General features: G+C 38.5%; 1 protein-coding gene across 7 annotated transcripts in view; it reads left to right on the top strand.

Annotated features, from left to right (window-relative positions):
• Positions 1-13,053, top strand: part of RAPGEF2 (Rap guanine nucleotide exchange factor 2) — a 174,835-nt gene that overhangs the window by 50,442 nt on the left and 111,340 nt on the right. For all 7 annotated transcript variants that reach the window (XR_006414777.1, XR_006414778.1, XR_006414779.1 and 4 more), the window contains exons 3-4: positions 4,555-4,611; positions 11,964-12,047. Coding sequence is in view for 4 of the 7 variants with exons in the window: in XM_044430651.1 (XP_044286586.1) it covers positions 4,555-4,611; positions 11,964-12,047 (141 nt within the window). In the remaining 3 variants the exon portion in view is untranslated. The remainder of the gene's footprint in view (positions 1-4,554; positions 4,612-11,963; positions 12,048-13,053) is intronic.

The raw sequence follows: 13,053 nt of genomic DNA on the forward strand, positions 1-13,053 counted from the left end.
CCCCCTCTCATTCCATGATTGTTACGATTGCTGAGGAGTCTCTGCTGAGGGACTTTGTTGTAAAAGCTTGTGGAAGTCTAGGTAAACTGTATCTACAGTATCACCCTGTCCATGGGCTTACTGACATTCTCAAAGAACTCTGTTAGTAAGACAGGGCCTACCTTTGCAAAAGTCATGCTGATTCTTTTTCAGCAGAGTTTTTCCATGTTTGTGCTTACTTATTCTATCTGTAATAACATTTTCAACCAATTTACTGAGAATGGATGTTAAACTAATTGGTCTGTAATTCCCTGGGTCCATCAGCATCCCTTTTTGAAAACTAGTGTTGCATTGACCATTCCCAATTCTTCTGGTACAGATGCTGATCTTAGGGCCATATTACATGATCATGACTGAGTGGCAAAGAGTTCAGCCCCTTGGCTTCCTGGTCAGCAGATGAAGCTAGTCATAGAATTATAAGCAAATAACACATATTCAAGATGAACAAGATATTAAGGCAGTGTCATGACTCTTAGCCTTATAGACAAGTTCCTTTAAGCAAATTGAACCCTTAGATTGACTCGGGTGGAAGCTGATGATAGTTCCTTCATTCTCCATCATGGGCTTTTTCATCTGTGGAAAAAAAATAATTTTTATATTTATGTATGCTGAGAATTGAGCTGAAATGGAAATACTTTATCAGAATGTAGGTTTTATTTAAAACATTTAAAGTTGCAATTAGGTCATACTATTGAGGCTGGAGCTGCTGGGAATACAATCTGTTAAGCACTTCTAGAATTCTTTGAATTTCATTTACACGTTAGCATCTTATTTAAATACTAAATAGCCTGTTAAATACATGTAAAAATCTCAAATGTCAGCTTTAAGGAGACATTACATTTTCATGCTCTTTTAAAAATGTATTTCATCATTATAGTAATAAGCACTAAGTCAGGATGCTTTTCCTTTGTGGTCTCTGTGCATCACACTTACAGGCTATGTGCGTGCGCGGATCCTGTTGTCAGGAAGATTTAACAGATAAAACTGTTTTGGCACTCACCTTCACATTGGCATCCATTATAAAAGGAAGGGATATTTGCACATTCCCTCAGTTTTTCTTCAGCTGCTTTCACCAGCGCCTTGGGAAGTTCTTCTTCATCTTTGTGGAGCTTTGAACATTTTTTTCTCTCATTTTAGTTCTCTTTAAGAACTTTGTTTGCTTTTGTGATCTTTCTTCATTGCCTTTTTGTCAAATGGCTATCTAATTTTCCTTAGCCTTCCAGCACATGCACTTGTGCGTGCACACAGAGAAACCCTCTTTGTCTTTCCTTCAGTATTTCAGAGCCTGCTATCTCTTCTTTCACTTCCCCCTTCTCTCTAACTTTTGGCTTGCTGATGGCTTTGAGGGCAGCATTTTGCAAATGTGTGACATGTGGTGGCAAACTTGGTAAGAAACAGCAGGTCGACCAGTGTCCTAATTGTAGGGCCGTCAGTAAGTAGGCCAGGAAACACTGTGTGGATCACCTTCTCATAGAGTTGTGGAACAAGGCTGTCTGAGTATTCTTAAGCTAGCAGACTGCCTGTCTGTATCTGAGGCCACCTTCTCATCTTGATCTGTACCTCCTTTAGTTAGCAAACGAACTCCAGCCCAGTTACTACTTCCAACTTCCAAGAGCATCAAGAAGGCTAAAAAGCTCACCAAGAGAGCCAAAGAGACTAAGTTGTTGGACTACTCCAATGCCAAACACAAACAGAAATCCAAGTGGCAAAACTCTTGCCAGGAAGACAGTGCTGTTCAAGGCAGTTCCAGAACCAGGATCCTCAGGACCAGGACCTGAACCTGTATCAGCCTTGGTTCTAGAAGGAGAGACCTTCCCAGAGAGCCTTTTTGGCTAATGTGATGGGATATAAATCTAATAAATGAACATAAATTTGGGACTCTCCATTTCCATCCCAACTTCTTTCCTGATACTGCTGGATTTGAGTGACAGAGGGACTGGGGTTCCTTTGATCCTTGGGGATATGTTCCACATTAGGATCCTTTAGTACAAGGAAGATTACCATCCCAAAGCATATGCAACACAGGAGCCGTACTTCCAGCCCCATATTTCTGAAGACCACGAGTTCCACCACCAAAACCTTCTCCATCCAACCCAATGGAGTCTATGCTACTTATCTTGAACATATGTAGAACACTAGGATTCTATTGAGTCTTTTAGACAGACAGAATTATTTTCTTTGCTATGGAGGCAGAAGAAGGGAAAAGCTGATCTCCTCTCAGAGACTAACAGTCTGGGTAGTGTGGGCCATTTCACTTGCATATGAAATGTTGGAACTGCAACTTCCAGTTTGACCAATGGCACATTTGATGAGAAAAATGGCAATGTTGACTACCCTGCATGTTGGTACCTCTACCAGAACTTTGCAAGGCAGCCACCTTGTCAACCTATTGATATTTGTCAAGGATTGCAGATTTGATGTTCATGCCAGATCAACTGTGCTTTTGGAAGGGCAGTTCTTCAATTTGTCTTTGATCACACTGTCACCATCCAGGTACAGTTAAGCTTGCTAATTGCCCATGTGTGATATACAGAGACCATGAGGAAGAAAGACATGTCGCTTACCAGTAACTCTTGTTCTTCAAGTGGTCTTCTGTGCATTCACAGAACTCACCCACCAACCCTGCTTGGTGTCAATCTTCATTAATAAACAAAAACAAAACCTTTTCTTCCTGTCTTTTTGGATTGATGACTGGTTTGAGGTCGGTCAAATTTGTCCTCCCTTCATCTTGAGGCCACCTGAGGGGTCCCAATTGAGAGAATGAGTGGTAACTCCTGGGTGGAGGAGGGGTTCTCCCCAAAACACTTTTAGCTGTTAAATCTTCAGGCTCCACACAGGCACACTGCTCATATGTGTCAATGCAGTTACAGGTAAGCAACCTGCCTTTCCCATCCCTCTCCTGGTACATCTCATCATTATAGGTAGTTTGAGAACAAGATTTTGAAGATATTGCTACCCCCTCCCTTGTTTCTTCCTTTGCACTTATTCTTGTCTATTTTTATTAGCCTTCTGTTATCTGAATTTTTCCACTTGCTATCTCAAATCAACACTGCAATCCTGGTTATTAAGATGTGCAGGCAGCAGTTTGTCCTCTTTTCCTGATGACTTTTTTGTTTTAGATTTTTAATTGCTTGATGTTATGAGCTGCGATTCATATGAGAAGTCAAAGCAAGTCTAGTGGCATAAAACTAGTTCTTAGAACCGTAGCTGCTGATAGAAGTGACAATGGGGAATCCTCAGTTTCTCTCTCAAATCCCAGAAGTTCCAACCTGCTTGTTCATCTTCTGATAAATCTTTTGACTGAGAGTTCTTTGCCTGCCCTGGAATACTGAATAAATGTATTAACTTTTCCAGTGCTAATATGTGAATTGGAACTCACATGTGACTTGAAAGACTTTCCTTTGCAGTAGAAGACCCCCAAGGAATGTAAGTGTCTGCCTAAAACTTGAGAGGAAGCATTTATTTCAATAAAATATGAGTTAGAATCTGCTAAGTAAATCTGGCATATCCTTTTATTTATGTCCTCCAAATACCCTTTCTTTTTTCAGGCCAGGTTTGCATAATATTGTCACTATTTAGGTGCCATTACATGAATCTTATTCTTATCAATATAATGAAAACAAGCTGCGCAGTTTTAAATTTAGACCCTTTACTCCCAGTCTGAAGCCTTTTGAGAACTTCATGTGCCATATATTGTGGGATGAAACAAAATGTAAATAATGAATCTTCAGAAATGGGAGATTGCGCAAGTAACATGGAAAGTGGCAGTGGGAACATAATCTCTTTCACTTAAAAAGGTGAGTTAGACACTAGCCTGTAAATCTTGTTGCCATCTGGAGTTCCCAGTCTGGCACAGTTCGAAAGGCTTTCCTTAACATCTTGCCCAGTTAATTTGCTGATTCCTTTATACTATTTCACTTGCATTTATTACTACATTTCTATTCAACTTTTTTATTTTGTAAGGAAACAAAGATGGTTTCCTTAAATGGTGGCCCTTTCAATTGTCTCCTCACAACAACCCTGTGGAGTAGTCTAGTCTGAGAGTCAAGTGACTGGCCCAACATCTCCCACTGAGCTTCATGGCCAAGCGTGGACCCTGGTCTTCTGAGTTACAGTCCAAAACAGTGGCCTCTGTACCATGTTGGCTTATTAGAAAAAATTAAAAATTTCCCTGTGACATTTACAGCAACATCACCCTTTGTGGAGACAGCATACTTTCAACTATCTGAAATGAGATATATCCAATGTGTTACATGATACTGGCTTTCTAGTTACTCTGGCATGGATTCGAAAACCCATTATGAAAATACTGATGTAGAACAACTGAATATTAAGGACAGCAGCTTATCCTCAACATATGTTACTTTTAATTGGACTGGCAGCTATAATAAAGAATCGTAACTAATAATAATGCACAATTTTAGGAGAAAATGTACAATTATTTAAATAGGATTAAAGGCTAAAAACAAATGTGAAACTTTAATGCTAAATTTGCGGTTTTCTTTTTCTTTGCAGAATGATGTGCGAAACAGTGAGGTATGAAAGACATGAAGCAAATGAAGTTTTATACTAGTGAGTGTGGTTTTCATTACTTTCATTCTACAATTACTAATGCAAACAAATGCTGATTCACAGTATATGATCTTTGGACACCAATGTATTACAATTAATATAAGGAGTGGGTGAAAAGACATAATTTGGCATAAAGTAATAAAACCATTAAAAGTCAGCTAGATTGTCAGATCTAAGATGTAGGAGACTTCGTACCTAGTGTCTTTTAATACAGAATCTTAATATTCTTTCCACTTTGTTTATTTAATATAGCTACTCCTTTGTAAGTCTTGAGAAGGGAAAAGTATGTTTGCATCTTGACCGAATATTGATAGGCATTGTTAATCTTAAACATTTAAAACAATAGTAATAATTACTGTAGAGGAGTGTTTTGATTTTTATAGATGCTGTTTTTTGAGTTCTTAAACACCTTAAAATGTACTTAGTTTTAATTCTATTTTTGTCTAGTACTATCTATAATGAAGGAATAGAAAGGGGAATTCCACTGCCTAGAATTTGTGTTATTTTATTTAACACATTTTCCATTTGGCAGTTTCATGGCATTTAGCTGATCTGCTCATTATTGACTTAGAGTTTAAGAGAGTCTATGATGGTGCAAACTGCGTAAAGGGACACATTCTGGTTAGATTCTGTTGTACAGTCTTGAGTTGCAAAGAGATCAAACCAGTCAATCTTAAAGGAGATCAACCCTGACTGCTCTTTAGAAGGCCAGATACTGAACATGGAACTCAAATACTTTGGCATGCTAATGAGAAGGAACAACTCCCTGGAGAAGACCCTGATGCTGGGAACGATTAATGGCAGAAGGAGAAGGGTATGACAGAGGATGAGGTGGCTAGATGGAGTCACTGGGGCAGTGAGTGTGGGCTTGGGTGGACTCCTGAGAGATGATGGTAGACAGGAGAGCCTGGAGAATGTTGTCCATGGGGTTGTGATGGGTCAGGCAGGACTTTGCAGCTAAACAAAACAACAGTCTTAAATACCAACTGAGTTGTTTTATGGATCAGACTTTAAGACTGAGAAGCCATTATAATCTTGCATTGCAATTATGTCTGTTAGAAACACGAACATTTCAAAACAGTTCTTCTTCATTGCCCTTTAAAAGTCCTGAAGCTCAGTCTTCAAAACTAAACTCTCCCTTGAAACCTCAAAGCTCCCATTATGATCAAGCTATAAATAAATGATTGGCATGTTTTCCTTCATACAACTATCCAAGTGTTTATACCTTCCTCTAGGCAAGGTATAATCTATTAGTACTGAGAGAGAGTACATGCATAAGATTGTGTAAGAGGCCTCTTTTTCTTATTGTTTATTACCCTGCCTTTTTTGTTTTTAAAGAACTGAAAGCCACTTATATCATTCTCTTCCTACTGCTCTCAATCTTATCCACACATCCACAAACCTGTGAGGTAGGTTGGGCTTCCAGTCTGTGACTGGCCTAAAGTCACCCAGTGTCTGAGCAGAAACTAGAACCCAGATTGCCTGAGCCCCAGACTTATTCCCTTAACCACTATGCCACACTGGCTCTCAATATATGTAAACAAACAAACAAACATCAAGGTGTCTTCTTGAGTCAATATGAGGAAGTGCCCCTCTATTTTAACAAAATGGGAGCACCCCCTTTTTGATGCCATGAAAGCCTAAATGGAAAGACAGGGTAGGAAGGGGTTTTGGCTGAAGGAGAAGTCCTACTTACACTTGCAAACAATGTCATATGTGAGGGGAACAACTGAGGAGCTGCCAGAGAATGCTGGGAATTAGTGGCAAGTGACAGGCTGACATATCAGCCTGAGGTTAAAGCAGGGGGTGGGGGGTGGAATTAATTTGGGGCCATATATTCATTCAGGCCAGTTTCTCAGTCCTAAGGAAGTATTAAACTGCAAGAAGGACTGGTCCTTCACAGCTTTAAGGATTATAATGAGAAGGAGAAATGGCTTCTGAGGATGTCAAGTACATCTTTCCCCAGGATGTTTCAGGCTGAGAGAGAGCATCTTTCTTTGCAAGTGAAAGGATTTCTGGAATGGTGGAGGAAAGAATTTAATTCTTCCAATGTGCTTCCTCTGATCCCTCCAACTTAAAAAATTTCCACTCAGCCCTTAAAGCCTACAAGTAAGTTCCACAAGTAAAGGGCTAAGTGGAAATTTTGACAAGCAGAGTTTATCAGTCCACAAGCCTTTCTATATAAAACATATTCTATGTTGCTTGCAAACATTGAACCATAATAAGACAGTAAGAATTAAGATGGTATAAAACTGTTTATAACAAGAGTAATAATATAGACGGAATGAAATCCTCTCTTCGGAGGCCTTTAGAGATAAGAGTGGCCACAACTAAAATGGCTCTGTGTTGTGGCAGGTGAGTCAAAGAAAGGTCTGACAAGTGGAGTGAGGTTCTCTAACAGACTTATATAGGGAAAATATATCAAGTGAAAGAAGGTGGGTCCCTTCTATGAAGTTAATGTCAGCATAAGACCATCATTCCTTTTAACAGAATACAGAGTTAGTAGGGTGGTTTGCACAATCACAATGCCCACCATGGCTTACTGAAGCCATGGTAGACTACAGTATGTATGGATAGCCATTTTGAATACTCAAGCTGCAATTTATCATGTTGTCCAAAGCAAGGGGCTGTGGATTATATGAGAGTTAAACAAGCCATGGGTCCTGTGAGGGTCGTTTCATCCTTCCATACTCCACTTCCAGGTTTTGGATGCTGTGATAAGCAGTAGGTGCAGCTTGAACATTCAGGGTGCTAGCCATAAGCTAGTATTGTGGCTACTGCATTCTGCAGTTAGAATTTTTAGAGTCAGCTAATAAGAATCTTTTTGGGAAAAAAAGGATGGATTACAGGGAAGACTGGGACAATAACTGTGTTCATGGCTCTGCCAGGTGCTTAGCTATACCAAATACTATGGATTGGGGGGTGGGGTGGAAGGAAAGAAAAAGGCAGCCTCTTTTCTTAGACTGAAAATTGAAGTGACAATGCAGAAACAGACAAGGAGATAATAAAAAGCAAAATGTCAATAAGGCAGAGGAAGGGAATGTTAGGAACAACATTAATCAGGGTAAACATAAAATAAGAGGTGATTTTAAAGATGTTTTCTTACCAAGAAGGAAAGCAAAACAAAGGCTAAGGTGAATATCAAAGGAAAGTACATTCCAAATGAATTAGGAAGAGAAGGTATTGAATAATGTTGGTTAATTTTTAAGACTTTAAAGAGATAAAGACAAAAGGAATGGGAGTATACTGAAACAGAAGAAAACAATTTGGGGCAGGAATGGAACCCTAAGAGATTTAATGGGGAGGAGTAGCTCAAAATGGAAAAGATTGAGAGAGATTTGGTGGACAGTAAAGGAATATGTTTGAAATAATGGCCAGAAAAATAAACTAGGCTGTGGCATGAAAATAGGAATGGGGTTAGAGGAAGTACAAGAAATAAAGCCTTTCCTAATTAAAGCACAAGAGACTGAGTGTATTTTTGGGATAAAAAACCCCCAGATCCTAATTTTGAAAACATTCACAGAACACAGATAAGTCTGGTTCCATTTCTCACACTGGCCAATCTCCTGCTCATAGGAAGCACACAAGTATGGCACATGTCTTTATTTTATTTAATAGTATAGTGTAGGCACTAGGCCTTTTCTTTTGCCAGCAGCTGATGTACACAAACATCCTACCGCTGATCTTGGACGTAGTATAGAGTTCACATGAGTAGCAGCCATTGATATCTTTAACCACCTTGATTTTTCTAAGTTATTGTTGTCATCACTACATCATATAATCACAATGCAAGTGGTAAGTGAGAGATTGTCTGCCAGGAACCTATGATGAGAGTTTTAAAATGCATTGAGGTTAATAATAAACACTTTCATAAAGTAATAACAGGAGCAGAATGTTGATCATTGACATTTGTATTGTTCACAAATTCTGAAACTATAGATTGAACTGGATTGTTAAAGATGGTATCACAGCTCATGTTTTTAAATCATTTTGAGTTTTTATGATAACATGTAAAAAGTTTTTGAAAAAATAGGTAGGAAAACATTCTGCTTTCAAGATTTTTGGAAGAACAAAAATAAATGTTTGCCTTTAAACAAGGTCTCTAACTTCCAGTGAAGACATTGTGACAAAATGTGGCAATTTCATATTCTTGAACTTTCCCCATCTGTCAAACAGACATTTAACTAGTGGAATTGTAAAAGAAATGGATGCCTTCCTAGCTTGGTTAATTGATTGGATGATACAGTTAAGGTTCTAAAAATTAAATAAAATGTTTGGTGTTAAAATATGAATTTATTTGCATATGTGCAAGTGCTAATAGCATATAGCGTAGCTAAAAAATTTGTACCCAGTGAGAAAGAGAAGTCAGGGCTAGCATCCAGAATTGCTGTAATTGGTCATTTGCTAGGACCCATGCAGCAACAGCTCTAACCTTCAGGATCCCTTGGTGCCTTTCCTCCTTGCTGTTGTCTGTTCTCTTTCCATCTTTGCCTGTTCAGCTATCCTGTATGAGCAACTGGGCAATGACAGGAGCAAGAGGAAGTATTCCCTTGTTATGTTCTCCCTTAGGCGGTTTTGGAGATAGAGTCCAGAAAGTGGTAGAAAAGGGGCAAGCAAATGGGCAGCCATGATAGCAGTAAGAAAGAGATGGGGTTTGCTCAGGACAAGGTGCCCATGCCCCCTTCCCCCTGAACCTGGATCTAGAACTGAGGGAAAAGGAGACAAGGGAATTAGTTACAGAAATTGCTTTTCTGCACTTCAGGACAAGATATAAATGAGCTAAAGCCTCTCACTTTTATTATTCAGGAAGGCTCAAATGTATAAACCATCCAAATGAAAAGAAGGTATTTAGGTTACAAACCCATTTGGGATTGTTGTGTTCCCAGGGAGTGACAAGGTTTCTTTTCTTGAGGCAGCTTGATGTTTCAGTTGCAAAACTTAGAATGACTTTCCAAGGTAGTCAGTGCCCTTTATTGTCAGGTCATGGTGACAAGCTGCATTTGTTCTAGGGTTAACTGTGGGCCATTGGTCCATTCCCCAACTAAACACATGGTTGATTTAAAAAAATGCTCAGCAGGTGGTGTGTGTGGGATTGTGGGGGAGAAAGGGACTGAGGCTGTGCTGCAGTGCGGGCTTCTAATATGTAAACTATGGTTTGCTTGGAGTCTGAATTACACAATGAACATTGATTTCAGAATTGTAAAAATTTCATATAAACTTAGTATACTAATTTTCAGTAGCAGCCAGTGACCTCTTCAAGCAATATATATGCAGTCTCATTACATTTGCATTGCTTTTTTAATTAAAGGCATCCAGTTGGACATTCAATAATGCAAAGAATGGCTGCAGTCAGGCTTGTCTGTTGCTTTTTTTTACTCCCTCAAAAGTATATTACACCTTCTGATAGTTAGACAGTTGGCAAAGTTGCCTTGGGATCTGGCCAGGTCTGCACTGCAGTAAATCAGAATTGCTTGCTTCAATATTCTATTGTGATTGAATTTTTCCATAGGGAGATTCCTAGACAACTTAAACTATTACAACAAATGTCTTCAAGAATTTGGTAGTTGATTCTGCATATATCAAAATTAGCTTTCGGAGTGGCTGAGCTTTTAGATAACATTTCTTCTACAGAATATATGTTGAATAGGGTTAGTCATAAGCAGTTATTCTCTGGGAGCCAAGTTTGTGTGGGAGGGGCAAAAGGTGGCTGCAATGCAGAGCTACTCAGGTGAGTGGAGAGCTTTTTTTCTGGGGAAGAAGGTGGAATACCTAAGTGAATTGAATTGGCCTGGTAGTTGGTATTTGAAAAATCCTAGTAGGGGAAGTCATTAACATAATGAAATCTACATCTACATTTCTAATTGGCTAACTCTGACTGAGGGACTGCACATTTTGTGAGTATTTTTTGAAAGGTAGGCTATTATCATATTTCTAAAAGTGCTTGTCTTTCCATGAATCATGATAATAGAATTACAGAGCTAGTATTACTGGCCAGTAGCAACAGGAGAACACTAAGTTAAGAATGGAAATTTGACCTAGTTCTTCCCAGATGATGAAAAATAGTGGGTGGAGGACAGGGTTTGACAACAGGGGATAAGTATGAATGGCAGTGAAGAAACGAGGTCAGGAAGGGTGTTTCAGTAAAGGCTTTGTAAAATCAGGCTTTCTTTTCTGTCAAAGAAAAGGATCTTGGAAAAGAGAGAACTCCAGTATTAGAGAGCAGCATCAGGGAAAATCATAGAAACAAATTTTAGCAGAGTAATTGGAGTGTAAGAGCAAACTAATGAATGTCTTAGGAATACATCCCTCAGTAACCTGTTTGCATATAATGATGGCAGATCATGGGTTAATGAGCATTTGCTTAGCTAGACTGTGTGTCACATGTGAGCCATTTCCACATTTGCATAATGCCTTGGATTGACCAGTCACTGGTTGTTGCTTGATGGGCAGAAGCTTTGGGTTGTTCATGGATTAAACAACCCAATATTAACCTATGAGTAATTCTTAGGTTAGCTTTGTCTTAATTAATTAACGCATGATTTGTCACCATTGTATGCAAATAGGCTACATCAGGTATGTTCGAAAAATCAAACACAATTATTAATCAAAAATAGAACAGTTTTATTGCTTGGCAAAGTCCAAAACACTGTAGAGTTTCCACTGGAGAAAGTTCACACAAATCATGTAGTGAGTGAGACATCAAGGTGGTTTATTTGAGTGTGCGAATTAACCCCTAGTCCCTGGCCAGAAAGGTCTTAACATTTAAAATAAATTGTCATTTGTATCAGTTATATTTCCATTTTACAAAAATAATGTAATGCAGGGGCTCTCACGGAAATAATGTATTAATTCATTTTAAGAACCTTTAAAGGAATTTAGATTGGGGAATTTTATTGTAACTAGCTCATTTTTTTGAATTTTACTAGCTATGCTGTAAAACAGATGCACAATTTAATAGATGGATAGTCTTAAAGTGTCCACCTATTAAAGAAAAGGTATATCAGAGTAATTGTATCTAAGATTATCAGCAAATATTATTGAAATATATGCGTAAGACTGCAGCCCTAGTAAGTTTTCACTATCACTACAATGCAACCAGATTTTAGGGTACCTTTTGTCAAGCCACGGTGCAGGTGTAATAAATCAGTAACTGCTATAAAATACAGTTTTAAATGTATAGCTCAAGTTGTTTTGGTACCAGGACAGCATCAGTTGCGGAAAATTCCATTTAATCGTAGACAATCAGTTGTAAGAATGGATTACAGTTCTATCATATTGATGTTTAATGGAACATTTAGCTGTTTTTCTTTGTCCAGATTATATTTTCTAACTTTTAAAATCTTTATTTTTAGCCCTGATGATATCGGGACATGTTGGTATATTCTTCTGTCTGGTTCAGTATTTATCAAAGAATCTATGTTTCTTCCAAGGAGCAGGTATGAATGGAATTTATATTACAATTTAAATATCTCAAGTGGAATTGCATGCATCTAATATTTAAAAAAGTAAGAATTAGATCAGAAATTAAGAGCCCAGCCTAGTTTTCTGGTTTGATTTGGTTCATTAGCATGCTTATCAATTTCATCTCTAATCAGATTTGAACAATGTTTCAACATATGCTTATTCTGTAAGAAGAGAGTACAACCAGTGATCCCTGCTGTTTATCCTGGAAGATAAATGCAGTAACCCCTTACTAACTTCCTTTTTGTGTTTTCCAACACTCTGGAGCAAGGGAAAATTAATTTGCTTTTGGTGACATTATAAAGTTTATTCACCAAAGTTAACAGTAAAAGCTGATTTATAGTATAAATCAGAAGTTTTCAGTCTATTTCCTACATATTTTCTGTAAGCTTTCCTACAGCTTTGGCTGGTCCATCAGCTGCGTCCTTACCTGGACGAACACCGCCTAGCAACAGTGACTCTTGCTCCTGGTTGGATTATTGTAACATGCTCTACGTGGGGCTACCCTTGAAAACAGTCCAGATACTTCAGCTTGTACAGAATAGAGCTGCCAGGTTGCTGACAGGGACCGGTCATTATTCTTACATACATACCAGCTACACTGGCTTCCAGGTGCCTATAAAGCCCTGAATGACTTGGGACCATTATACCTGAAGGAACGTCTCTTCCCTTATATGCCCTCACGCCCCTTAAGATCTGTGGGAGGGTTCTGCTTCAGGAACCCTCCTTGAAGGAGATAAAAAGAACATCTACTCGGAGCAGGGCCTTCTCTGTGGCAGCACTCAGATTGTGGAATGCGCTCCCTGGAGAGGGGTGCCTGGTGCCGAGTTTATATTCTTTTCAGTGCCTGGTCAAAAACCTTTTTATTTAATTGCTATTTTAAAAATTAGTATTTTATCAGTTTGAACAGTCTCTTTGATTTTGTCTTTTTTGTAAACGTTTATTGAATTATGTAATTTATAAATGTGATTTTATTGTATT

This window comes from Varanus komodoensis, unplaced genomic scaffold (assembly GCF_004798865.1).
Source record: "Varanus komodoensis strain SLA01 unplaced genomic scaffold, ASM479886v1 scaffold21, whole genome shotgun sequence".
Classification (NCBI taxonomy): Eukaryota; Metazoa; Chordata; class Lepidosauria; order Squamata; family Varanidae; genus Varanus; species Varanus komodoensis.